General features: G+C 44.0%; 2 protein-coding genes across 2 annotated transcripts in view; one reads left to right on the top strand and one right to left on the bottom strand.

Moving 5' to 3' along the window:
• Window positions 1–27,822, top strand: part of COPG2 (COPI coat complex subunit gamma 2) — a 138,605-nt gene that overhangs the window by 83,716 nt on the left and 27,067 nt on the right. Inside the window, exons 13-20 of the mRNA XM_061198724.1 lie at window positions 6,208–6,303; window positions 6,601–6,844; window positions 8,999–9,074; window positions 9,919–10,022; window positions 10,512–10,637; window positions 11,402–11,464; window positions 11,927–12,066; window positions 12,631–12,802. Coding sequence (XP_061054707.1) covers window positions 6,208–6,303; window positions 6,601–6,844; window positions 8,999–9,074; window positions 9,919–10,022; window positions 10,512–10,637; window positions 11,402–11,464; window positions 11,927–12,066; window positions 12,631–12,802 — 1,021 coding nt within the window. The remainder of the gene's footprint in view (window positions 1–6,207; window positions 6,304–6,600; window positions 6,845–8,998; window positions 9,075–9,918; window positions 10,023–10,511; window positions 10,638–11,401; window positions 11,465–11,926; window positions 12,067–12,630; window positions 12,803–27,822) is intronic.
• The window catches only part of MEST (mesoderm specific transcript), a 62,227-nt gene continuing 46,255 nt past the window's right edge, over window positions 11,851–27,822 (bottom strand). Inside the window, exon 12 of the mRNA XM_061198727.1 lies at window positions 11,851–12,288. Coding sequence (XP_061054710.1) covers window positions 12,234–12,288 — 55 coding nt within the window. The 3' untranslated portion in view covers window positions 11,851–12,233. The remainder of the gene's footprint in view (window positions 12,289–27,822) is intronic.

The following is a 27,822-nucleotide window of genomic DNA, read 5'->3' as shown; positions in this document are numbered from 1 at the left end:
GGGTTCCCTCCCTGTTTTCTGTTTGGCCTGAGGCAACCCAACACTGGAGCCTACCTGGACTCTTTGGTGGGGCTAATGGCAGACTCTGGGAGGGCTCACGCCAAGGAGTACTTCCCAGAACTTCTGCTGCCAGGGTCCTTGTCCCCATGGTGAGCCACAACCACCCCCCTTCTCTGCAGGAGACCCTCCGACACTAGCAGGTAGGTCTGGTTCAGTCTCCCCTGGGGTCACTGCTCCTTCCCCTGGGTCCCGATGCGCACACTACTTTGTGTGTGCCCTCCAAGAGTGGAGTCTCTGTTTCCCCCAGTCCTGTCGAAGTCCTGCAGTCAAATCCCACTAGCTTTCAAAGTCTGATTCTCTAGGAATTCCTCCTCCCGTTGCCGGACCCCCAGGTTGGGAAGCGTGACGTGGGGCTCAGAACCTTCACTCCAGTTGGTGGACTTCTGTGGTTTAAGTGTTCTTCAGTCTGTGAGTCACCCACCCAGCAGTTATGGGATTTGATTGTACTGTGATTGCACCCCTCCTACCATCTCATTGTGGCTTCTCCTTTGTCTTTGGATGTGGGTTATATTTTTTGGTGAGTTCCAGTGTCTTCCTGTCGATGATTGTCCAGCAGCTAGTTGTGATTCTGGTGTTCTCAAAAGAGGCAGTGAGAGCACATCCTTCTACTCCGCCATCTTGTTTCAGTTCCCTATTTCGTTCCTTAACAGTGTCTTTTGATGAGCAGAAGTTTTAAATTTTTATGAAGTCTAATTTATTAATTTTTTTCCTTCACAGTTATTGCTTTCTGTGTCCTAAAACACTTTTGTCTATTTCCAAGTCTTAAAGATATTTTCCTATGTTTTATTGTAAACGTTTTACAGTTTTAGCTTTTACATTTTGGTCTATGATCCAACTTGAATTAATATTTGTGTGTGATAAGTTCAGTTTTTTTCCATACTGATTTCCAGTCATTCTAGCATAATTTGTTTAAAACACTTCTCTTTCCCCATTGGAGTGCCTTGGCATCTTTGTCTAAAAAGCAGATAACCATATAATTGTAGGTGTATTTCTGGGATCCGTATCACATTCTATCGAACTATTTGTCACTTCTATGCCAGTACCTCACTGTATTGATTAATGTAGCTTTATGGTACCTCTTAAATGTGTGGTCTTCCAACTTTGTCCTTCTTTTGTTTAATATTCTAGTTCCTATTTCCATATAAAATTTAGAACCAGCTTATAATTTCTGTAAAACAAAGCCTTCTAGGATTGTGATTGGGGTTGTGTTGAATCTATAATCAATTTGTGGAGAATTGATAGCTTAATATTATTTATTCTTCCAGTTTATGAATATGGTATACCTCTCCCTTTATTTAGGTTTTCTTTGTTTTCTCTGAGCAATGGTTTATAGCATTTATTCTAGAGGTCTTGTACGTCTTTTGTTAAATTTATATATAAATATTTTATGCTTTTAAAATTCCATTTTATTAACATTTCTATTTCATTGTTTGCTACTAGTATATTAAAAATACTTTTGTCTTTTTTAACTCTCCCATAACTCAGTATTCTTGCTGAGTCCCCTTATTGGTTCTAGTAGTTGTTATATGCATTCCTTAGGATTGTCTGTATAAATAATCATGTTATCTGTGAATGGAGACATTTTTACTTCATTTCCAATCCAAATACCTTTCCTTTCTTTTTCTTGTCTTATTAAAATGGCTGGGACTTCCAATACAGTGTTGAAGAGAACTGGTGAGAATGTGTCAGAGATAATCAAAATAGCAATAAATTTCAGTTAGAAGAATTAAAGTAAAAAGATATTATTCCTTCATTTGTATTTAATTCTCAGTCAAGAGGTATAGCTGACTCTATTTACTCTCTTCTTGTATTTATCTACTTTTAAAAAACAAACGTAGCCTGTATATTCAAGTAGACATTTTGAATCTTTGGGAAACCTTGGGAGGTTATGAAGGTCATTTTGTAGTATAGTTTATTGAATGAATCTCCTATGCTTGGATGTTTAGATAGTCTGCAGTATTTTGTGATTACAAATAATGCTGCAGTGGATAACTTTCTGCATGTGTTTTCTTGAAATTTTGGAGGTGTGTCCTCAGGGTAAATTCCTAGAAGTTCATATACTAGATTGAAAGGTAAATAAATATGTAGTTTTGTAGAGAATGTTAAATTCTACTAGCAGTGTGAAAGAGTGCCAGTTTCCCCATAGCCTTACCAATAGAGTACATATATTGTATTTTGAAGTTTTTCCAATCAGTTGGGTGAGAAAGGGTATCTCAGTGTAGTTTTAATTTGAATTTCTCTTATGATGAGGGAATGTAAACATTTTTTCATATTTTTAAAGATCATTTAATATCTCTTTTTTAATATTGTCTGCTCATGTCTTTTTCCCATTTTCTATAAGATTTTTGGTCTTTTGTTTCCTCAGTTAAAGTTTTTTGTATATTAGGGATATTAATTCTTTATCTGTGAAATGTGTTTATGATATTTTCTCCCAGTTTGTCATTTGTCTTTTGACTTTCCTTATGATGTCTTTTGTCATGCACAAGTTTTTAATTTTTATGTAGTCAAATTTGTTGATCTTTTTTTTTTAACATCTTTATTGGAGTATAAATGCTTTACAATGTTGTGTTAGTTTCTGCTTTATAACAAAGTGAATCAGCTATACATATACATATATCCCCATATCTCTTACCTCTTACGTCTCCCTCCTTCCCACCCTCCCTATCCCACCCCTCTAAGTGGTCACAAAGCACCAAGTTGATCGCCCTGTGCTATGTGGCTGCTTCCCACTAGCTATCGGTTTTACATTTGGTAGTGTATATATGTCCATGCCACTCTCTCACTTTGTCCCAGCTTACCCTTCCCCCTCCCCGTGTCCTCAAGTCCATTCTCTAGTAGGTCTGCGTCTTTATTCCTGTCCTGCCCCTAGGTTCTTCATGACCACTTTTTTTTTTTTTTAGATTCCATATATATGTGTTAGCATATAGTATTTGTTTTTCTCTTTCTGACTTACTTCACTCTGTATGACAGACTCTAGGTCCATCCACCTCACTACAAATAACTCAATTTCGTTTCTTTTTATGGCTGAGTAATATTCCATTGTATATATATGCCACATCTTCTTTTGTTGATCTTTTCTTTTATTACATTGGGCTTTTGAGTAATAGTTAGAAAGTCTTTCCCTTCAGACTATAGAATCTGAATGGGTGAATAAGAATTCACCCATGTTTTCTTCTAGTATATGTATAGTTTCATGTTTTACATTTAAATCTCTGATCCATTGGATTTTATTATTGTATGTAGAATGAGAAGTGGATCTAATCTTATCCTTTTCCAATGACTATCCAGTTGCCCCCCAAAATTTTATTTAAAGGGCTGTCTTTGCCCAGTATTTGAGATATTACCTTCATCATATACTAAAGTTCCATATGTTCTTGGGTCTTTTTGGGGGCTTTCTATTCTATTCTTTTGTTCTCTTTACCTATTCATGCATCAGTACTACACACTATTTTAAATATAGAAGCTTTGTAAGGATGTTTTAATATCTGTTAGTCTTCTCTCATAGCTCTGTATTTTCATTGTTTCTCTAGCTGTTCTTACATGTTTATATTTCCTTATGAATTTTAGTATTAACTTGTCTAGCTTTATTTAAAAAAAATCTCGGGACTTCCCTGGCAGTCCAGTAGTTAAGACTCTGTGCTTCTACTGCAGGGGGCGCGGGTTTGATCCCTGGTTGGGGAACTAAGATCCCACATGCTGCATGGTGTGGCAAAACAACACAAAACAAACAAACAAAAAAAACTCATTGGCATTTTTATTGGGATCACATTAAATTTATAAGTTTTCTTAGGGGAGAACAAATATCTTAATGATGTTGAGATATCCTAATGAAGAAAAGGGATATTTCTTAATTTGTTCAAGTCTAATTTTGTGCCTTTCATGAATATTTTATAGTATTTTTTATATTAGATTTGAATGTTTTAAAAATTCTTTTATGTACTTTATTGTTGCTGTTATAAATCTTTTTTTTACTCATTGTGTCTTCTAACTAGTTATTATTTGTGTATATGAATAGTATTATTTTTGCATTTTAACTTTACAGCCTGCTACCTTGCTGAATTATTTTATTGAGTTAGTTTTATCATCAATTCTCTAGGGTTTCCATGTTATACTGTTATATCATCTGTAAATAAAGATAGTTTTGTCTTTTATTTTCTAATTCTTATTCCTCTAATTGTTTTCTCCTGTCTAATTGCATTGGCTAATAGTGCTGGAATAATGTCAAATAACAGTCGAGATAGTAGCATCCTTGTTTTGTTTCTGACCTTAAAGTAAATGACTCTTCGGCTTCCCTATTAAGTAATATGCTGGCAGTACAATTGAGGGGTGTGTATGTGTGTGTGTGTATAAAATGGAAGTGTCCGTCCATTCCTGTTTTACTTTTTTAAGAATTTTTATTAGGAATGACTGTTGGATTTTATCAAAGGCTTTTCAGCATCTATGGATATAGTCATGATTTTTCTCCTCAGACTCATTAATATTGATGAATTATATTAATTTTCTAATGTTGAATCATTCTTGCATTCTTAGTATAAATTCCATTTCATCATGGCATATTCTTTTCTTACTGTAGTGTTGGAGTCTGTTAGCTAATGTATCACTTAGAATTTTTGCATCAGTGTTCATAAATGATTTCCATCTGTAATTTTTCTTTTTGTGTGTATACCGTCTTTATTAGGTTTATATATCAGTGCTTCATAAAAGATTGTGGATGTTTTCCTTCATTTTCTATGCTCTGAAACAATGTATATAGATTTGGGACTATCTGGTTGTTGGCAGACAGTTCTCCAGTTTTCCATAAATTTCTTGCATTTCTGCACACCCTGCAAATTAGGCACTAACTGCCCTTTGTTTCCTACTATACCAGTTTTGTTCCCTTTGTGTAGTGCAAGATCTCTTCCAGTCTCAAAAGATATAAGCATCTCCCTAAAAGTAGTAAATGGCCAGTTTCCATACAGCCCTAGAAGATACAGATAGTCCTGCCTCTAGAGCAAAAAGCAAACATGCTCATTGCCCAGTATAATAAAGGTAATGTTTCCCTCCTGAATAGAGGACTGGCATGCTTACTGCCCACTGTAAAATATTCAAGTCCCATATCTCAAAATCTCCTGTAATGCAGCCTACTGTGGGCTCAAGTATTATCCGGCCCTTTTTGCATTGTCCTATGGTAATTGGGGCTTAGGAAACTGACCCCCAAATGCTGATATCCTGGCTACTGCTTTTGCTGTGATTAAATAACTGTCTTTTATCTCTGATCCAGGATTCTTGTGTGTTCTTCTAGCATCCATGAAATTGTAGCAGTCTAACTTGTTAGCTTGCAAGTAGGGTAAAATTTCACACTCTTTTCACTTCTTGACACTGGTCTTTAAAGTTGTGGTAAAAATTTCCTAGAAACCATTTTGTGAAATAGTTCCTTGGTAACTTTCTCTATTTCTTCTATGGAAATCAGTCTTTAAGCTTTTTATCTTTACTGTTCACTTTAAAATTTGTATGTGAAAATTTTAAAATATGCTCAAAGCTTATTTGCTTGGAGCAAAGGGGTGGGGTCTCTCTTTTTTTTTTTTAATTTATTTATTTTATTTATTTTTGGCTGCACTGGGTCTTCATTGCTGCTCGCGGGCTTTCTCTAGTTGCAGCAAGCAGGGGCTACTCTTCATTGTGGTGCGCGGGCCTCTCATTGCGGTGGCCTCTCTTGTTGTGGAGCACGGGCTTTAGGCACACAGGCTTCCGTAGTTGTGGCACGTGGGCTCAGTAGTTGTGGCTCGCAGGCTCCAGAGCGCAGGCTCAGCAGCTGTGGCGCACGGGCCCAGCTGCTCCACGGCATGTGGGATCTTCCCGGACCAGGGCTCGAACCCACGTCCCCTGCAATGGCAGGCGGGCTCTCAATCATTGCGCCACCAGGGAAGCCCTGGGGTCTCTTGAATATACTTCATTTTTACATTGCTTTTTATTTTCCTCTGAGGTCTCTTTTGCTTATCTTTCATGAAGAACCATTATTGTTATTTTAGTTAACTATAGTGCTTTCTTAGCTTGCAGTAAATAAGTAGCTAAAGTTATAAAGATGAACGTCCTTTCTGTGTTTTCCTCTAGGTGATAGTTGTACAGTCATTATAAAGGTGCATGTCCTTTTTGTTTGTTTTTCTACAGGTGGTGGTTGTACAGGCAATTAGTGCTCTCTGTCAGAAATACCCTCGAAAGCACAGCGTCATGATGACTTTCCTCTCCAACATGCTCCGAGATGACGTAGGTGCACTACTTTTTAATCGTGCGAAGTTGCTCTCTTAAATTCTTATGCCATAGTATTTAAAGCAGCTTTCTTTATCATCTCAGTATGCATCTCAAATACTGTGCTTAATTCTGGTTTCTGTCTTATTACTAGACATGCTATTGCTTTGGCTTTCCCACTTGGAGGAAAAAACGCTTTTGTTTCTTTCATAAGGGAAGGGAAATGAAATCTGAATGTTATAGCATGAGCCTTGGAATATAAGCATTTCTCCAAAAAGTGTCCTCAGAATGAATGGCAGTTTTCTCTTTTGCCAGGGAGGCTTTGAATATAAGCGAGCCATTGTGGACTGCATAATCAGCATTGTGGAAGAGAACCCTGAGAGTAAAGAGGCAGGTCTAGCCCACCTTTGTGAATTCATCGAGGACTGTGAACACACTGTTCTGGCTACTAAGATTCTACATTTGTTGGGCAAAGAGGGCCCCAGAACGCCTGTCCCCTCCAAGTATATCCGCTTTATTTTTAATAGGGTTGTACTGGAGAACGAGGCTGTCAGAGCTGGTGAGTCATTGGAACACTAATAATGGTGTAACTGCTGATCTTGTGAAATGCTTATTAAACTCAAGGGGGGGTGGTAATGAAATTGGAAAATGAAGTTGCAACGTCTGTTTGATGGTGGGATCTTGGAGCACACTTAAGCCCCAGATGTACAGCTCTTTCTTTGTATTCCGATTTCCATCCTGACTTCTGCCTGTATCAGAGACAAATAACCCTGGACTTTCGGTATGACAGAAGACTGTGATGGCGTCATCCTTTTTTTCAGAGTTATGGCCATAAGTATGAATGTCTGTGAAATTTGTGTGTCTTTCTGCCTCTGTAGTTTTTAAGTGGCTTTTTAAACAGGTTTTAGGGTTTTTTTACTTCCTCCTCCCCTTAGTGTATGAACTGGTCCAAATCTCCCCTGTTAAAACTATAAGCCTTCCTTTGATCCATTGTCTCTCACTAGCTACTGACCATATTTCCCCTGTTATGTAACCTTGTAGGAGCTATTACTAGCTGCCCCTATGAACTTATTCTCCATTTTCTCTTCAACTCACTATAATCTTGCTCTCTCCCTTAAAAATCTTCTGAAGCTATTTTTTTTGGAAATTACTTATAAGCTAGTTGGAAAATCAAGCTAGACACTTTAATGTTCTTACCCTTGTTCACCTCAGTCAATTTGATGTACTGTTGCCTAAACACTTCATGAAACTCTCTTCCCCTGGTTTCCACAATAGCCTGCATCTTTCCATCACTCCTCAGTCTTATTTATAGAGCTTCTCGTCCGTTCCTTAAAACGTTAGTTTTCCTTAGGGGTTTGTCTTCTCAACATACACATTCATTCTGGTGATCATTTCCAGAGCTCTGCTGATATGCTGTGGCATTGCAGTCATGTCTCTTTCGTGAACTTGTATGTCTGGCTATCTAAGGCACTTTAAATTCAGCTTGAAATTCAAACTATCCCAAACAGAAATCCTCACCTATATTATCCACTCAGTTGCAAGGCTAGAACCTTACTCCATTGTTTTATAACCCCCATCTATCCTTTGGCAAAGTTCTTTCCATTCTGTCTCCTCAAAATGCATTTCTTCATTGTCTTTTTTCGTAGATTTCCTGAGGGCTGCATTAGGCTCCCATCCATTTCAGATGCCCAACTAGTCTGACTGCTTGTAGTCTCCCCCATATCCAGTATATTCTCCACACTCTGCTACCAAAATGGTCGTTGGACACAAAATCTGCTCACAAATTTAGAGTAGCACACTCTGCTACAAATACACAGATTCATCCTGTATTTAACACCCGTTAATAATAGCCTTGAGGTTAAACCATAACCGATTTTTGTTTTGTCTCTAGTCTCTCACTTTTCTCCTCCTGCTCTCCAGCACAGGTCTAGTGCTTCAGCCTTGCTTAGCTGTGTCCAGTCCCAGGATCTTGCCACACTTTCTTGTCTGGCCTGAGGGCCTTGGTACTTTTTATTCTCTCTCCCTCGAATGCTCTTTTCCTGCCTTTTCCCTCTGGCTAACTCTATTTGTTCTTCAAACTTTAGCTCAAGTAATAAGTGTCAACTCCTTGTCTGTCTCCTCCTCCTCCATTTCTGACTTACGTTCCTGTCTCTACTCACGTAGTACCCTGGATATAGTCCTACCATGGACTTTCTGTGCTATGTTGTAACTACCTCTTTACTTACCTGTCTTTCCCACTGGAGTACAACTCCTTGATGTCTTTTGTCTTTCTGCCTCCAGCACGTAGCACAACTCCTGACAAAGGTTAAGTAAGCAGTAAACCTTTGTTGATACAGTGAATTTTAGTAATAGAGTTTTGGGTTTTTGTTTTTGTTTTTTAATGTGTGGGGCTGGTTGTTTGAGATTAGAGCTTAATTAATCAGTGTGGTATATAAGGAGCTGGACTGGAGGATAGCTCATATAAGGAATAGATATGATCCTTTTTCCTCAATGCGTGGCGGGTTTTCTTACTCAGAGCTCTCTTGGGCCTGCTGATTTCTATTTATGCTTAAATGGATCAAGGAAATAAGATCAAGAAACTCACAATAAAACCATAAGAGTTTATTCCAACTGAACACGGGGAAACTCCTCTAATTTTTTTTTTTTTTTAATGATTACTGCTTGACTCTGAGAAGCCAATATTCATGTTGTTTCGTTTTATGCTCCATTACAGCTGCTGTGAGTGCTTTGGCTAAATTTGGGGCTCAGAATGAGAATCTTCTCCCAAGTATCCTAGTACTCTTACAAAGGTAATTAAAAGAATGTCTTTTTCTTTTTTTTTTTTTCTTTAATAAGAATGCCATGTGGCTGAATAGAGAATTCCTCATTGTACCATATCAAAATGCATTGCAGGACCTAAGAGTACAGCTGATGGAGTCAGGGCAAATGGCATTTTTCTTATTCTTCTGGTAATTTTGCATGTGCTAAGTACATGTAAAATTTGACTTCTAATTTCTCTTGCATGATTTTGAGAAAGTGACTTAAATACATGTGCCTCAATTTGTATAACAGGGGCCAACTTCAAAGAGACTCACTATGTAGAGTTGAAAATACCAGCTTTTCATGGTCTCCTTGATTCCTTGTTTGATGAGGAAAAGACTTGCTTTAGCAAACACTCTGTGATTACATCTTGTAATTGAAGCAGAAAAATTACAAGCCAAAGGCTGGCTGGTTTAAATCAAATAGATTGCCATTTGAGTGATATCAGTGCCTGGATTCGGAATGCTTTTTAGTATCCTTGGAAAGTATAATATTACCATTTTTAAATTATATTAGAAGTCTAAATCTTTACCAGGGTCATGTGGTTGCAGATCCAAGAATAGACTCCAAACTGCTCTCTTATGTTATTGTGTCCTTCGTAATTATTTTAATGCCTACTTATGTAGTGCTTCTGATTCATAATGACACCATTTCTTTACCAATTCAGAACAGTACCCAATATTTGTGGAGATTTTAGGATCCACTGTTGGCTGTTGTTGAGCTCTTTTATAAAGGCGGTATCAGATGGCCTGGATTGTGTCCTTTAGGTGTAGTGGTAAAGCTGCTGGAAGTCGTTACGGTGCTGTGACATCCATCTTCTGTATCCCTGGACAGGTGTATGATGGATACTGACGATGAGGTACGGGATAGAGCTACCTTCTATCTGAATGTGCTGCAGCAGAGGCAGATGGCGCTGAATGCTACGTATATCTTCAATGGTCAGTGAGAGCCAAGAATGGAGACAAGTACACTTTTGTTCCACAAATGGCGTCTGAGAAGCATATCCATGATGATTTGCATATGAGCTGGCTTCACTAGGCAAAATGCTTGGTTTCTGTCTTTGAATGCACTTCCATTTCTAGGGAGACCTAAAGTATGTAAAAGCCCAAAGAATATTGCTTTTTCCTGGTCCTCCTTGAGCCCCCTCTTGGATGGGTTTACCTTTTTTCCCTTATGCTATCATCATTTCCACGTGTCTCTGTTGCTTTGTTTTCTGGAAGATACTTCTATTTTGTTGAAAATTCCTATGCTCTGCTCCTATGCTTCCTTGGATGAAATTATAAGAGCCTTTATTTTTTATTATTTAGGTTATAAAATCTGTGGTTATAGTTTTCTTTAGAAAGCTTAGATAAATATTACAAATCTGGGCCTATCTGGATCCTAGGATTGGCAAGAAGTTATAGTGCTGAGAGTTCTCTGTTTCATAGGTCTGACAGTCTCTGTACCAGGGATGGAGAAAGCCTTACACCAGTACACACTGGAGCCGTCAGAAAAGCCCTTTGATATGAAATCTATTCCTCTTGCTATGGCTGCTGTCTTTGAACAGAAAGCAGGTAAGGGGAACACTGTTAGTTTTTCTATGTATAAGTAGTTTTACACCAATAAAATACACTGTTAGCATATTTTCTTTAATATTTCTTTTAATGGTCACTGCTTCTAATCTTATAGAACTAAGATGGATGATACTTTTTAAATTAGGGTTTTAAAATTTTTTTCCTTGTTTTCTTATGAAAGCAAGAATATGAAATGTGACTCAGATTGAAAGTCTTTTGGCTTTTTTTTAATGCTAAGTGTTACAGCATTTGAATTTAGTTGTCACCGTGTGTTTCAGAGCAGTAATTGTGCTGTCACCTCTTATTTTTATTTTCTGATGTCTTCTTAGTTAATTAATTTCTCTGTTGGAGGCTTAAAAAAATAAAGGAACAAAGTGTGTAGTGGTTAGAACCGAAAATGAAAGAGCTTATGCTTTCAGCATTTTCAGGTTTTTTTGTTGGTACTATGTAAGTAGTTTTTCCTATTTGAATCACGAGATTTGTTTTATAAACTGTTCCTCCTTTTAAGAGTAATTAAACAAAACATTCTGGTCCATTAAAGCAAATTCTGTATTTTTAGGACTTACTTTATTATTTCATAAAATATGTTCACTAAATACATTTTGAGTGTCCCTCCAAAAAAGGTGACAGAGAACCTACTGGTATGATTCAGCAATAGCTCCTTATGTTTATCTGCTTGACGTTTCGGTCCTCATCTCCTGTCTGCATGTTTGGCTTGATAGTAGGAGGGAAGCTCACTTGATTGCTCATACTTGTCTTTGTAGAAATCACACTGGTGGCTACTAAGCCCGAGAAGTTGGCTCCTTCCAGGCAAGACATTTTCCAAGGTATGATGATTTGATGTGTAGAAGCAGTAGCCTAGCACCCGAGGCATTGTAAGTATAATGAAGGCCACTACTTTTGTTCAATTTGATTAATTCTCAGTACGGGAGATAGTTGTATGGCCGAATATTGATTGTCCTAGCTTACAGTTGCAGGCGCTACCTGGAGTCTGTGGGACTTTCCAATTTCCAGTTGCCAGCTTACGGAGAATGTTGTTCTTACTCTGTATCAGGGAACTCAAATTCTGTGAAATTAGGAATTAAGTTTGTTTGTCTGTTTGTTGCTTTTAGTAATTGAGTGTATAAACTCTTACTTAAAAGATTATTTCACTAAAGCTTGGGGACACACTAGTTGAGTGTTCAACTATAAGTAAGACTATGGAAGCTTAAAACATTTTAGACACCCAGAGTAATGTCTTCCCTGTCTTCTTACTTTCCTCCTCCTTTTCTTTCCTTTTTTCTTGATAGAACAACTGGCTGTCATTCCTGAGTTTATGAATCTAGGACCCTTGTTCAAGTCTTCTGAGCCTGTTCAACTTACAGAAGCAGAGACAGAATATTTTGTTCGTTGTATCAAGCACATGTTTACCAATCATATTGTGTTCCAGGTGAGATAAGCGCCAGAACTGGCTCCAGTAAGGGGTTTAGTATTAATCCCCTTTTAGTTTATGATTCTCGTTCCTTTTATAGAGAAGCAAATTTAGCAGCATATCTGGTTTTCTTTCCTAGCTCCATAGCTGTAGAGATGTGATGGGTAGCTTTTGATGATTTAAATTTAAAAAGACATAAAACTGAAATGTCTGAAGAAGTTGGACAGCATAAAGTATAACCTGTGGAAAAAATAATCATCATTTAATATCAGGGTAAAATAAGTGTGTCGTTCCAAGAACTTGGATTTCAGTTTGGTTCTCAGACAGCTATCAGACTTCTACCATCTTGTTTGGTAGAACTCGATCTCAGAAAGGAGGAAAAAACTGGTTAACATAAACAAAAAAGACCTCAAGAATAAGGTTATCCTCGTTGCCTCAGGAAAAATCTTAGGGGGAGACATGCGTGGTGTTTAGAAAGTATAGAGGATTTCAGAACTCAGTCGTGGGTTACGGGTGGGAAGGAACAACTTGCTTGAAAACAGTTCTTCTGCTTCATGACTTTCCTATTTGCTGACTTTTCAGTTTGACTGTACCAATACTCTCAATGACCAGCTACTGGAGAAAGTGACAGTGCAGGTGGAACCATCAGATTCCTATGAAGTGCTGTGTTGTATCCCAGTCCCCAGCCTACCTTATAATCAACCAGGAATATGCTACACTCTTGTTCGTTTACCTGATGATGACTCTACAGCAGGTACTAACACACAGAATGGAAGAGATATGATTAAGAGTGCATTACCACTTGAGCTCTTAAATGTCTGGACAGATGTTTGGGGTTCAAGAATTTGTTTCTTTTCTGGAATTAAATGGTGGTATATTTATATTTATAAAATGAGTTACTGCTTACAGAAATATTAATTTTATAACCAAGTTTCTGAGTAAAATATGCTGGACATTTAATTGTAAAACAGAAACTGGATGTATACAGTGGTAGCCCAAAAAGGAACTCAGACTTTCTGTTGGAACAGTGTCACCACTAGTGAGGGTTCATATACCTGATGTCTCCTATGAAGGATCATGGCCTACTCCTCCCTGATGTTTCTTTCCAGGGCATCCTAAGGACTTTTTATTTAGTAGATCCGTGGCATCATAAAATATATTGTTTTTAAGGGTCCTGTAACCCAAGGCAAGTGTCTAAGAGTATGTCTCAGCCTAATGAGTGGCTTAGCCAACATCTGTGTATCCACATTTGAGAAGGGCTTGTAATCTGCTTGACCTGTATGCAGTCTTGGGGGTGGGGTGGAGTGGGGGAGGCCTGTGAAGGAGAGCCAATTGCTAGCGCCAGTGGTATTTACAAATTGGGGGTTTGAGATCTTCTAACCTATGAATGTCAAGTATTTGTTGTACTTGATTTCTTTTCCCCATTTTCCCACCTGAGTTCTTTTTTTCCCATATTCACTGCAGAGTTTTCACAACTGTTACCCAGTTTTCACTGCAATAAGCACACACATCGCACTTACATTTTGACACAATTTTTATTACTAGTACAGGAAAAATCAATTTTTACTACTAATACAGGAAAAAACAATTTTTACTACTAATACAGGAAAAATCAGATAGAAGTTAACAAATATTGGGAAAGTTACAGTTACAAGAAATCGTAAAAGCACTAGTAAATAGTTATCCCTGGTCATCATTCAGTTACATTTGGGGCTTAACCTGTCTTCCCTTAGCCCCTCTCCCAACTCCCTTTTTAGATGTTGGTTCTGGGAGCCCCTGCCCAATCTTACCTGTGTTGGATGATAGACCAGGCTACTCAACTCTAGCACGAGGTAGATTCAAGTTGGCACCATTGCTGGGTCTGAACCCCAGGTTGTTCCCTCTGGCCCTGGCTGGACCTGCAGTTGCGGCCACCCTGGATCCATAAGCCCCTGGGTAGGAAGGCACTTTCCTATCTGGCCTCCACTATTTCTCCTTTGAGCATTAGGCCATCCAACTTTAACCTTTAATTACCTCCTTAATCCCTTTATGAGGTTTCTCTTATTCCATTCTCTTTTAGCTTCACTTTCTTTCCTGGTCTGTTTCCCTCTGGTTAGATTTGGCTTATGTCCACCAGCCAGTAATTAAGCTGGCTGTACTCTTATGTAAATAAAGCTAGTTTTATTTACCCTTATTCTAAACCAGTATCTGGGCCCAGTCTTAATGTAGCCCTATGGCTTCTGCCATCATCCTGGGATACGCCATACTTTTTCAGTTTTTTCCAGTAGCCACCTCTCCATATTTCAAAATTCTAACCCCATTTTACTTCCCACTAAGTTTCTGTTTTTTAAGGGATGCCATTGCTTCGCCACTTAATTTTGGAAGCAAAATGCTGAACTCATTGGTTGAAGAATCAAGCTCTCCCCAGTTGAGAATACTAGCTCCTCCCATTTCCCCAGGTTCACTGGATAACTGATAACTCAGGTGCCTCACACCCCAGGGAGTGGTTCTAACAGAATACAATAAATACAATTTTACAATATCAAAATACATAAAACAACAATATTGAAATTACAGAAATTACATATAGTATAGGAGAAAACAACAACAACAGAAAACATTTCTACTAAGACAGAAAGCATAGGGAGGTTTTCTTACCCCTCCTTACTACGGAGTTAATTTCTTTTTAAAACATAGATCTTACAAATTAGCCCAGAGGTTTCAACCTTTGGTCTGCTGGCTGTGGACTCTTTTGCTTGATGGCTGTTAGTATTTTGTCTATAAAAATTTGTCATTTGGAGAATTTTCTTTCTTTTCTGTTAAATTCAAAGGGTTTGCTGATTGGTGTTAAAACTTACTTATAAACTCTTGTGATTGCATCTTGGAGAAAAGAAATGGAATTCTTCCAATGGAAGTCTCAACACTTGGACTTTTAAAACTTTGTTAGTAGTCGATTTACATTTTACCTATCATTTACCTGCTTAAAAAAAAACTCCTTTCTATTCTTTAGTCTTTGTTAGAAACTCTAAAATTTTTAATCCATGGCCAATCCAAAGTCTTTGCTGTGCAATGAATGGAAGTGAAATACCAGGGCATAGGTGGTAGTAAGAGTCTTTTCCACATGCCTTCCTTTCAGCATTTTCCCATTGCAGATATTCTGCATTTTACCAATCACCTGAAGATCTATACATCAATTACCTCTGCTTGTCTCATCTCAAAATATATTTTCCATATAGTCACAGAAAAAAATAGAAATTCTATAGATTGTGATTTCCTTCAACTTGAAAACTGTATAGAATAGAAAGTAATGTAGGTTTTGGAGATAGATAAATTCGATCTGAATTCTGACTGTGTTACACACTGAGTGTGTAATCATAGACAAGTTATTTGATCTCTGTAAACCTTTTAGGATTGTTGTAAGGATAAAATGAAATTAAGTAACGTGATTAGCATGGTGCCAGACACATAGTAAATACTTAATAGATAGAAGCTATTATTGTTTCAATTCTGAAACTATCCACTTTCTCCTTTTATCCTCTTTAAAAATCAAGTCTTTCACAGTTCAAAAGACACACACCCACCCATCTCCTCAGAAAGTTATTCCATCAACTGTTCTTACCTTTTCTGTATCTTTAAACTTTCCCACTCCTCCTTACTTTATAAGTGTACAAAAAATCTATGCCATCTGAAAAAATTTACTTTAACTCAACATCAAGATATTACCATAAGTCCTTCCCTGAAATCTTGGGCAAATTGTGGAAAGAGTAATCAACATCATAAGTCTCAATTTAGTTAGTCCTACTTATCTTGCATCCTCCAACAACTACTCTTTACTAAAAAATTTCTAGAAAAGCCTTCAAGGCAGCATGCTTTCTTAGTGTTCTTTCTCATCCAGCAACTTTCCTTCCTCTGAATGTTTATTACACCAGTAACAACGTATATATGCAACATTCTACAAATTTTTCCCCACTTTGGACCTCTGTAATGACTCTACCTTTTTGCTTTATTACTTGCTCAGAACCATTCTAATCCCTATATTGCTTTTATTATTGAACTTTCGGTCCTCATTGCATCATTATTTCTCATTTCAACAAATTTAGATAACTCATTTAAATACCCTTCAATAGAAAATATCCATACTAAGATAAAGTTTAACAGGACATGTATATGAGTTTCTCTTTCTTTTTTTTTTTTTTATTAGGGATGCTGCCTCCCATTTAACAATGCATAACTCTTTCATATTATACATACATACTGCAGTTCTTGCAGTTCTACACTTCCTTAAACCTTTATCTTAATGAGCTACCACAGGATCCTGATGGACTCCAATCTCTTCGCTGAATCTGTTGTCTCCATTCCATTATTTGCTGTTCAGTATTAGCCATATTAACTCCTGACACTCTGAATTAAATCCACAACTTCAGTTAAGTAAAATTTATCTGTTGTTTTACTTTGACTCACCTCCATCCACTCACTGGGATCCATATTAATGACCCTTGGTGAAACTTTGCATTCTTCCAAGCTAAGCACGTAATCTGAATTTTTACTCAAATGCTAAAAAAGCAGGATAGGTTGAACATTACTATTTAGCCACCATTTCCCCTACCTTTATCACTAGAATTTGTATCAGCCTAGCCGTAGAATCCATATTCCTCCAGATCTGACCCGTTAATGAGACTGGCCAAGATTCCAGTTTGAGACCTCATTCACCTGTTCATCTTGCAACCAACCTCCCTTTCCTCAAACACACTGAAATTTCTAACATTTCCTCTGTGCTGACTTTGAACCTGTTTTCCTATCCTATTTCATGTTCCCGTTTCACACCATCATCGATAGCTGTCATCTTTATTGCTGCCTTTCTTAAATGATAACATCTCTCCAGAATGCAATGTAAACATGGCATATCCACTCATTTCCTTTTTCCCCATCTTGTAGCCTTAGAAAAAACCTCTGCTTGTTGGTACCACCCAGGCTTGGTTCACAGTCTGGCCTTTAAATGGATTCAGTATGTGAAAATGTGTGAAATTACTCCTTGACCTACTCTTAGTATTCAAAACAGCCCCACCCTATGGCATGCATCTTCGTCTTAGGGTGTCAGGAGCCCTAACGTTACGAGGACTGCTGCTGCTGCTCTCCCTGCAGATTTTGTTTTATGAATTTATCTCTATGTGACCATTTATTCTCTTGAATCTACCCACTTTGACATAATTGTCTGATAGATTTTTCAGGCAGCCACTCACCAATTTCCCTGTGGTAATTTCTTTTTATATATTACTCCCATTTCCCTTTATTCCATTAATTGTGATCAAGTTGAACAGGTAGCACTATGCATCCTAACCATTATAATGTTCCTTAATAGTTCCAAGAATGATTTGTATGTATACTGTTGACTTAGTTCCAATTTTATTTTAACCACTTCTTCTTTCTCTTTTTCCTCTGCTCATTTTCATTGGAAAACCAATAAACATGTAAACACTATATCAGCATCTGTAGGAGGCATATTTTACCAGTGCTAAATACAATTCTTTCAAAATCCAATTGATTGCACTATACACCTTTGCTTTGTACTTGGCTATGCTGTAGCCTCTCCCTCTATAAACATTCTACATTGTCTGTCTTCCCATAAAACAGTGCTTTCCCACAGATATAGCAGATAGCACCTGTACTTTCTTTTATTCACTAGTGTACACCTGCTGTCTGGCCTCAATACCTCCCCTCCTGCCCCTCAGATCTGCTGACGTCCGCAGATTGGGAGCTCTTGAAGCTGCCTTCCCCTTTTCTGTAGAGCCCCCTTTAACTTCCCTGAGCCCTTCACACATTCATGAGGTTCTTCCCCTCATCCATGCTGCCTGTCCCTTTCTTTTCCCATTGACTCCCCGACCCATCTCAATACTGGCTTACCACCTTCATGGACACTCGAGAAGCCAAGGATCTCTCTCTTTGCAGGCTGGGTGTGGACTGAACCTTGCTCAGCCCATCCTCTGCCTTTTCTCCCACTCTTGTCTTCGAGAGCCTCTCTGCTTTATCTTCAACATCCCATCCTACTTCCCCTACCACCTGCCAGTCATGCCACAGATGCAGTGGTCTTTTCCTTGACATCTGCTCTCTTCTTGACCTGCCCTCATGCTCCCCAGTCGCCAGCTTCTTGGTCTGCAATGTGCTGTAGTGACTCCATATGCTGTCCCCATTCATCCCTAAGAACCGTGTCTTTTCAGGTCCCTTAGGCTTCTGTCTGACCTTCCATCGTTTCGTCTCGTCTCGTCTCGTCATGCCCTGCACTGACCGGCTTGTCTCCAACATTTTCCACAGACCACTACCTTTACCAGCTCATCCTCTTCTCACCTCGTCCACCGCCCCCATGTTCCAACCTGGCCTTACCCACGCTGTCCTCTCCCTCCTGCATGGGCTTCCTCACACCCTTGGCCCACTCATGGGTGCACAGCTCCTAGACCCTCGACATCCAACTCCATCCTTTTGGCTCTTCGCTATCACACTCTGTGCAGTGTGTTCCCTGATCCTCTCAACAAGCCTCTCCTGCCCTGGTTGCTGGGCGCCATTGCCTCACCTTCCTCACTCTTCTTAGCCCTTGGACCTCCTCTTCTCTACCACCTGTTTCAGAATGCTCACCTGATCTCGCCTACCTCCGGGGCCCACCTTCATCATCTCTCCTTATTTCCTTCTCTACTGCATGTATAGCAAAGGAACTGTCCTACCTGAGCCATGTGACATTCTTTAAAGAAGCTACTGTCTGTGCAGCTTCCAGCTGGATCCAGTTGTCTCCTCTGCTCTGTGCTCCCTTCTCCGTCCCCCATCCACTGCTCAACTCAGTTGAGTCGTCTCTGCTTCAGGCACACTGTGCTGAATCCTCACGCTCCGCCCACCAACCCACGCTCATGAGCCAGGCTGAGCTTGCCTCCCGGGCCGCACGACCCCACGACATCACTCCCTGTAACCTTTCAGGTTTCCATCCAGACCCCTTGTCACGTACTCTTCTGACACAGCTCTCAGGGAGGCTCCGGCCTCTGATTCTCCGACCTTCCTCTTTCACCGCAGCACTCTCACCTTCTTCCCACCCTCTTGCCCCCGCACCTGCCAAACCCACTCCCGACACCACCGCCCTCAGTCTGGACCTGCACAGAGCCCTGGGTCCTGCTGTCCGCCCTCCCTCCCCACTCCGAGCAGTCACCTCTCTCCCAGACGCTCTCCTGCACTGTCCTCTTCCGTCCCATCTGCCCCTTCCTTCTGCGTGGACACCCCCTCCGGTGCTCTCTGCTCACATACACACAACCCAACTTCCTTTCAGTCACCACTTCCATCTCCCGCAAACTTACTCCTCAAGACTCCTAAGCTCAGGGACACCATGCTTGCAATCCACTCCCAACTGATTGACAGTAATCCCCCTCCCCCCTCCCCCAATCATTCCAGGTGCCTTGCTGGCTACATTCATTTACTCGCTGTCTCCCTGGTCCTGGGTCCTTTTCCTCCATGTCTGACACTCTTGACTCTGATGCCTCCATCTGCCCGACTCGGGCTCATCTGCTCATGCGTCACCTCTCTGCCCAGCTGTCCACCCTGCCCCTTCCACCCAGTGATTCTCACCCAAGGATGCATGACCCCCAAGGCAGCCTATCAGCATCATCTTTCAGGAATGTTTTTGTGTTTTCTTTTTCGATTTTTTTGTTTTTGTTTTTGTTTTCAGCAGAGCACTGCTCACCCTCAGATGTTCTGACAGGCCTCCCTTGGGGTCCATGCCCACAGCCCCCCCTTGGGTGAAATCCCCCCCCCCCACCCGGGGAAGAATCACTGCTGTGGAAGCCCAGCGTGCCTCCCTGGGCTGCACTCTCCCCTTGCCCACCTCTAGGCTCCCATCGGTTGCCATTGACCCTTGTTCCTCAAGGATCCCAGCCCTGCCCCCCACTCTGACACTGGCCCAGCACTGTCCTCCTGGAACCACCACATTCCCTTCCATATTAACTCACTGACATCTGACATGCCCCAAGCCCCAGTCTGCATTAAAACACTATTCTTTTCACACACCCCTATATACCCCTCCTGCCCCCCATCCTTTATGACTCTCAGGCATTGGGACAATATCTTTGGTGCTTGTCCTTCCTGGTGCTTGCCATTGTCTATTACCCTAGGTTACCCCTCCTCATATCAGACCCACGACACCGTCCCCCTGGAGAGTCTTGCTCCTGTTGTCCTCACCTCCCTCTGTGATTCCTGCCAAGCAGACCTTTCCCTCCCTCCCTGCAGCTACTCTCCTTTGTCCTCTCTGGGGGGATTCACTGGTCTTCCCAGTCCTCTCCTCAGCCTGCAGTCATCACCCCAACACTGGATGTATAATCAGTCCAGAAGCGCAGTTAAAGAAGGTTTTCTCAGTGTCTGCAGTTGGATCTCCCTCCCCACCCCACCTCCACTCCCAGCAATCCCAACCCTGTCCTCCCATACAACCCTGTCAAACCCGACCTGCACCCCGACCCCAACCCCATCCCTACTCATTCCCTGAGCTCCTCCTTCCCCGCCCCCAGCTCCCTCCCCGCCCCCAGCGGATCCGTAGTAAAGAGCCTGGCGGAAGAGTTGCACCCTTGCCACAACATTCGAGGCTGTAGCAGCGGCCACTGCTCCCCACCCCCTGCCTGCCACCCTCCACTCCTCCCTCCCCAAGCCTCTGCTCCCACTGGCTGGCCCAGTAACTCTGAGGTTCCTTCTGGTTGGCACCTCTGACATCTGCCTGAATTCCTACCTGCCCACCTCTCGCTTCCCGTTGCTCCCCCGTTGGTGTCCAGCCTGTGTCCCTTCCGCTGCGCTCCATTCTCCATCCTCCCCTGGATGCCTCCCATCACCTGGTCTGTCTCTGGTAGGTGACCCCCCTGTCGTGCCACATCAAGACCCCATTTGGACATTCCTTCCTGTGACCTCTCCTCACGTGATCCGTTCCTTCCCTTTCCCTCCCTGGCCCAGGGAAAGCGTCTGCCTCTTCTCTAGGGCCCATGATCTCATCTCAGTGCTCCCCGATGCCTGTCATCGAGTTGCATTGGGTCATCCCTTCTCCGTAGGGGGTGCTCCCTCCTGTGACCTGCCCTCACAGCTCACGCTCTTTCCACCCCCTGCCCTGCCACGTTCTCTCCTGAAATCATGGGCTGTCACTGGTCTGGTCCTTCCACTGGCTTGGGCCACCATTTCCCTTTAGGCTCCCTTTTCCTTAGTCCTGTTCTGTCTCACCTTCCTTCCTCTTCTCTCTTCCCTTTTAATCAAGCCGTTGCCCACAGGACTTTACACCAGGCCCCTACTTCCCTATCTTCTCCTTCCCTTGCCTCCACTGCTTTCATCTCTCCTCCTTCAGATCCTGGGGTACACCCCTGCCCATTGCCTTGATCTCCCACTCCATGATGACATGGTCCAGATCTCTCCTTTGCCCTCTTTCCCTCTTGGCCATATTTTAAGACTGTCTTCTGGTTGTCCATCCCATTCTGTCTGCCCCCCCTGTTGTTCCCCAGATCCAGTCTCCTGATCATGAGACCCCCACCTCCAACTCTCCACCATTCTGCCCCTTGCTCTCTCTCCTTGTGCCTCTTTGCTGCCCCCATTCTCTTCTCTGACTAGACCTATGGTTTGACGGTCCCTGGTTTTCCCTGGTTCCCTGTGTGGACTCTCTCTGCCACATCCTAGAACTCCACCCTTTATAGCTCCCTTGTAATAGCAGAAGCACTGTTGATACCACCTGAATTCCTGGCCACTCCTCTGCCAATTCTAAGCATATTTGCTACCAACACACTGGACTCTATCCACTTGAGTCCATCCTGAAGTCCCTGAGGTTACCTGCCAGTCGTTTCTGTGCAGGATGTATCTAATGTGCAATGCTGCCCTGTTTCCTCTATGTCACCACAGTCATTGTGGCCCCTGTCCCCCATTGCTCCTAAGAGCCCTGGGTCTTTAAATGCCCAGGCTTTGGCATCTCAGCTGGGACCTGCTCTGCTCCTACCACTGGGCCTCAGTACTGCACAGACCACTCCTCTTGAGCCGTGAGATCAGTGGATGTCCCCACATTCATGAGGTTCTCTCCCCTCTTCTGTGCCTACTGTCCCTTACTTGTCCCATCGACTACCTGACCCAACCTGCTCCCTCCTTCTCATAGCTGCCTAAGATGCCTCTGTCTCTTGTTATCCAGAGTGGGTGGGGATTGGACGTTACTTGGCCCATACTCTGCCTTTTCTTCCGCTCTCTGAGAAACGCTCTACTTCATCTGCAGCATCCGTCCTATTTCCCCTGCCACCTGAGTCATGCGAGGTCTTCGCTGCCTGTTCCTCGACATCTCCCTCTCTTCCAACACACGCTCATGCTCCTGACTGCCAACTCCTGGTCCACAAAGTGCTGTCCATGGCCTCTGAAAACAGCCATAAGGACCCTACATTTAGGGTCTGCCATTTTGGAAAAGGTTGTTGTTTCTGGGTCCTCTCTGATGTTTCTTTTTCTCACCATGCCCTGTCTCCAGCATTTTCAGTGGGCCTCTACCTCTACCAGCCCATGCTCCTCTGGCCTCATCCCGTCTCTCCCAGTTCCTCGCTTGCCTTACCTGCACTGTGCTCTTCCCCCTGCATGGGCTTCCTCTCACCCTGGGTCCAATTTGCAGGGCAAGGTTCCTGGATTCTCCACATCCACTGTCTCCTGTGGGCTCTCTGCCGTCCTCTCGGCACAGTGTGTTCCCTGATCCTCGCAGCAAGCCTCTCCTGCCCTGGCTGCTGGGCGCCATCGCCCGACCTTCCTCACTCTTCTGGCCCACTGGACCCCTCTCCTCTACCACACTCTCTCACCAGTTGGAGACTGCTCACGTGACCTCCTTGGCCCAGTTTCTAGGTCTCTCCTGCTTTGCAGTTACTGCATACACAGCAAAGGAACTGTCCTACCTGAGCCATGTGACATTCTTTAAAGAAGCTACTGTCTGTGCAGCTTCCAGCTGGATCCAGTTGTCTCCTCTGCTCTGTGCTCCCTTCTCCGTCCCCCATCCACTGCTCAACTCAGTTGAGTCGTCTCTGCTTCAGGCACACTGTGCTGAATCCTCACGCTCCGCCCACCAACCCACGCTCATGAGCCAGGCTGAGCTTGCCTCCCGGGCCGCACGACCCCACGACATCACTCCCTGTAACCTTTCAGGTTTCCATCCAGACCCCTTGTCACGTACTCTTCTGACACAGCTCTCAGGGAGGCTCCGGCCTCTGATTCTCCGACCTTCCTCTTTCACCGCAGCACTCTCACCTTCTTCCCACCCTCTTGCCCCCGCACCTGCCAAACCCACTCCCGACACCACCGCCCTCAGTCTGGACCTGCACAGAGCCCTGGGTCCTGCTGTCCGCCCTCCCTCCCCACTCCGAGCAGTCACCTCTCTCCCAGACGCTCTCCTGCACTGTCCTCTCCCGTCTCTTTTCATGCCCACAGCCCCACACACACCCCTTGTATCCCCTGCGCTTCATGACTCTCAGGCATGTGACAATATCTTTGGTCTAATTCTCCTCTTTCTCAGTGCTTGTCATTTGTCCCTTTGAATAGTTTATCCCTCCTCATTTCAGATCTGTGACACCCCCTGCCCTTACGGTCATAATGTCCATCTGTCTTTCCTGCCAACCAGATGTTTCCCTTCTACCTTCCTGCAGCTACTCTCCTTTGTCCTCTCTGGGTGGATTCAGTGTTCTTACCTTCCCTCTTCTTAATGTAGTCATCACCCCCAGCACCGGACTTGTAATCAGTCCACAAGCTCAGTTAAACTAGATGACTTTCTCAGTGCCCGGAGCTTGACTCATGTGTCCCGACTCCAACCCCCATCCCCCCATCCCCACTGATCCCAACCCTGCCCTCCCATCCAACCCAGTCAACCCCTACCTGCACCCCAATCCTGATCCCTGTCCCAAACTCCATCCCCCAGGCTCCCACCCCCATCCCTGCCAGATCCGTAGTAAAGAGCCTGGCTGAGAAGTTCCACCCTTGCTACAACATTTGAGGCTGTAAGAGCAGTCACTGCTCCCCACCCACTGCCTGCCACCCCTTTTCCACTCCTCCCTCCCCATCTCTCTGCTCCCACTGGCTGGCCCCAGTACTCTGCACTTCCTTCCAGTTAGCACCTCTGACATCTACCTGGTTTCCTACCTGCCACCTCCCTCTTCTCATTGCTCCTCTTAGTGGTAACCAGCCTGTCTCCTTCCACCTCTCTCCTCTCTCCATCCTCCCCTGTGCGCCTTCCATAACCTGGTCTGTCTCTGGCAGGTGACTCTCCCTTGGTGCTGCATTGAGGCCCCCATTTGGACATTCCTTCCCAAGACCTTTCCTCGTGGGACCCATTCCTTCCCTTTCCCTCCTTGGCCCAGGGAAAGCATCTGCCTCTTCTCTAGGGCCCATGATCTCATCTTAGTGCTCCCTGATGCCTGTCATCGAGTTGCATTGGGTCATCCCTTCTCCATAGGGGGTGCTCCCTCCTGTGACCTGCTCTCACAGTTTACGCTCTTTCCATCCCCTGCCCTGCCACGTTCTCTCCTGAAATCATGGGCTGTCACTGGTCTGGTCCTTCCACTGGCTTGGGCCACCGTTTCCCTTTAGGCTAGGCTCCCTTTTCCTTAGTCTTGCTCTGTCTCACTTTGCTTCCTCTTCTCTCTTCCCTTTTAATCAAGCCATTGCCCACGGGACTTTACACCAGGCCCCTACTTCCCTGTCTTCTCCTTCCCTCACCTCCACTGCTTCCATCTCTCTTCCTTTGGACCGAGGATGCACCCCTGCCCATCGCCTTGCTCTCCCACTCCCCAATAACATGTCCAGACCCCCCCCCCTCTTTCCCTCTAGGCCACGACCCCCTCACAGCACCCATGTGCAGATCTTAAGACCCTCCAATTGCCCCCCGTCCCATCGGCCTTGCTCCCTCTGTTGTTTGGGTCCAGCCTCCCAAACAAGAGTCCCTCACCTTCCAGCCATTTAGCATCCCACCCATTGCTCTCTCCCCTTGTGGCCCTTTCCTGCCCACATTATCTTCTCAGACTAGACCTCTAATACCCCACTGGCTTCACAGGTCCCAGCCGTTCCCCTGATTCCCTGTGCAGAGTCTTTCTGCCACTTGCTAACCTCCATTCTTCAGCACCTGATGAATAGCAGAAGCATGGATTTGGTGATTGATGACAAATGCTGTTACCACCTTAGTTCCCACCCATTCCTGTGCCATTTCTAAGCATGCTTGCTACCTGCACACTGGATTCCACCTGGTCCTTTCCAGTGTCCCTGAGGATACCTGCTAGTAGTTTGTGTGCAGGGTCTATCTGATGGTACACCACTGCCCTGTCCTCTGTGTCACCAGTCATTGTGGCCCTTTCCCCCTTGCTCTGAGGGCCTTGGGTCTTCAAAGGCCCAGGCAATGGTGTCTCAGCTCTGCTTTGCTCCTACCGTCTGGCATCAGTACCACACAAAGCCTTCTTGCCTCCTGAGATCTCCCAAAGTCCCAGATTGGGAGCCCTTCAGGCTGCCCTGCTCTTCTCTGCGGTGCCCCCTTTACCTGTTCTGAGCCCCGAGCATGTTCATGACGTTCTTTCCCCTCTTCACTGCCACCCGTTCCTTTCTTTTCCCATCGACTTCCCTGACCCAGCTCGTATCCCGCAGACACCTTTCATGGCTGCCCGAGACGCCAATGTCTCTCTCTTTCCAGGCTGGCTGCCTCTGAACTGGCTCGGCCCCTCATCCACCTTTTCTCCTGCTCTTGTCTTCAGGAGCCCCTCTGCTTCCTCTTCAACATCTCATCCTACTTCCTCTACCAGCTGCCAGTCATGTGACACATTCCCTAATCTTTCCCTTCTTCTTTGACCTGCCTTTATGTTCCCCCATTGCCAGCTTCTTGGTCCCCAGCATGCTGTACTGAACCCAGGCTGTCTGAATTCACACCAAAGCATGCTACTTTTGGGGCCTACCATTTTGGAGAAAGTCATTGCTTCTGGGTGCTCTCTGACCTTTCATCATCTCACCATGCGCTGCGCTGACAGGGCTGTCTCCAAATTTCCAAAGAGCCACTGCCTCTACCATCTCAACCTCCTCTGGCCTCACCCACCTCTCCCGAGTTCCTCGTGTGCCTTACCCTCGCGGTGCTCTTCCTCCTGCATGGGCTTCCTCATGCCCTCGACCCACTTTCAGGAGCACAGTACCTAGATTCTCCACATCCACTGTCTCCTTCTAGCCCTTTGTCATCCATCTCTTGATGCAGTGTGTTCCCAGATCCTCTCAACAAGCCTCTCCTGCCCTGGCTGCCGGGCGCCATCGCCTGCAGTTTCTTACCCATATGGCCCGTTGGATCCCCTCTTCTCTCCATACGCTCCCACCTGTCAGAGACTGCTCACCTGGCCTCCTGGTTTCAAGGTCTCTCCTGCTTTGCTTCTCTACTGCAACACAGTAGAAAACTGTCCTACCTGAGCGTGTAACATTCTTTCAGCTACCATTGTGAACCTTCCAGCTGGATTCAGCTGTCTCCTCGGCTGAGTGCTCCCTTCTTGATCCTCACCTCCTGCTCAACCCAGTTCAGCCCTCTTTGCCTCAGACACAGTACTGAATCCACAGACTCTGCCCGCCAACCCATACTCAGCCCTGTGGACCTGCGCTGTGCTTTCCTCCGGGACCTCGTAAAGGTTGCTCCCTGTAACCTTCATGCTTCCATCCAGACCCCTTGTTGCATACTCTTCTGACAGCTCTCGGGGAGCCTCCCCCTCTGACTCTCCTCCCCTCTTCCTTTCACTCCAGTACTTCGACTTCTGCCTCCCTCCTGTCTGACATCATCCTGTTTGGTCTCGAACGGCACAGACCCTGGGTCCTGCTGTCTGCCCTCCCTCTCTCCTCCTCCCTCTGCAGCAGTCATCTTTCTCCCAGATGCAGTCCTCCGTGTTGTGTCCCATCCGTCTGCCCTTTCTTCACTGTGGACATCTCGCCCAGAGCTCTCTGCTCAGATTTGCACAACCCACCTTCCTTTTGGTCGCCGTTCCCATCTCTCTCAGCCCTACTCCTCAGGTGTCCTCAGCTCAGGGACCACCACCTTGTTGTCCACCTTCTCTACCGTGGATGGTGAATCCTAACCTGCCCTCTCATTCCAGGTCCTTTGTTGGCTACATCCATTTGTTTGCTGTCTGCTTGGTCTGGGTCCTTTTCCTCCATGTCTGACACTCTTGACTCTGATGCCTCCATCTGCCCCGACTCGGGCTCATCTGCTCATGCGTTACCTCTCTGCCCAGCTGTCCACCCTGCCTCTTCCACCCAGTGATTCTCACCCAAGGATGCATGAGCCCCAAGGCAGCCTATCAGCCTCATTATCCCGGCGTGTTCTTGTGCTTTCCTTTTGGGATTTTTTTGATTTCTCTTTGTATTGAGCAGAGTACTACTCACTGTTCAGATGTCTTCATGGAACTCTCCTGGGGCCATTGCCCACAGCTTCTCCTTGGGTGAAATCCACCCCGCCGTCCCCATAATGATCCCTGCAGGGGAAGCCCAATGTGACCTCCTGGGCTGCACTCTCCCTTGCCCACCTCTAGCCTCCCATTGGTTGCTATTGACACTTCTTCAGAATCCCCAAATGGCCCCACTCTGACACTGGTTCAGTACTCTCAGAACCACCACATTCCCTTACGCAGTTACTCACTGACACCCGCCAGGGCACAAACCTCAGTCTGCATCAGAGTATTGTTCTTTTCACACACATCCCACACGTCTTCCACCCATCCTCAATGACGCTCAGGCATTGGGGCAATATCACTGGTCCAAATCTGGTCCTTCTTGGCACCTGCCATT

Source organism: Eubalaena glacialis, chromosome 8, assembly GCF_028564815.1.
Source record: "Eubalaena glacialis isolate mEubGla1 chromosome 8, mEubGla1.1.hap2.+ XY, whole genome shotgun sequence".
Classification (NCBI taxonomy): domain Eukaryota; kingdom Metazoa; phylum Chordata; class Mammalia; order Artiodactyla; family Balaenidae; genus Eubalaena; species Eubalaena glacialis.
This window is presented reverse-complemented; position numbering and strand designations above follow the sequence as displayed.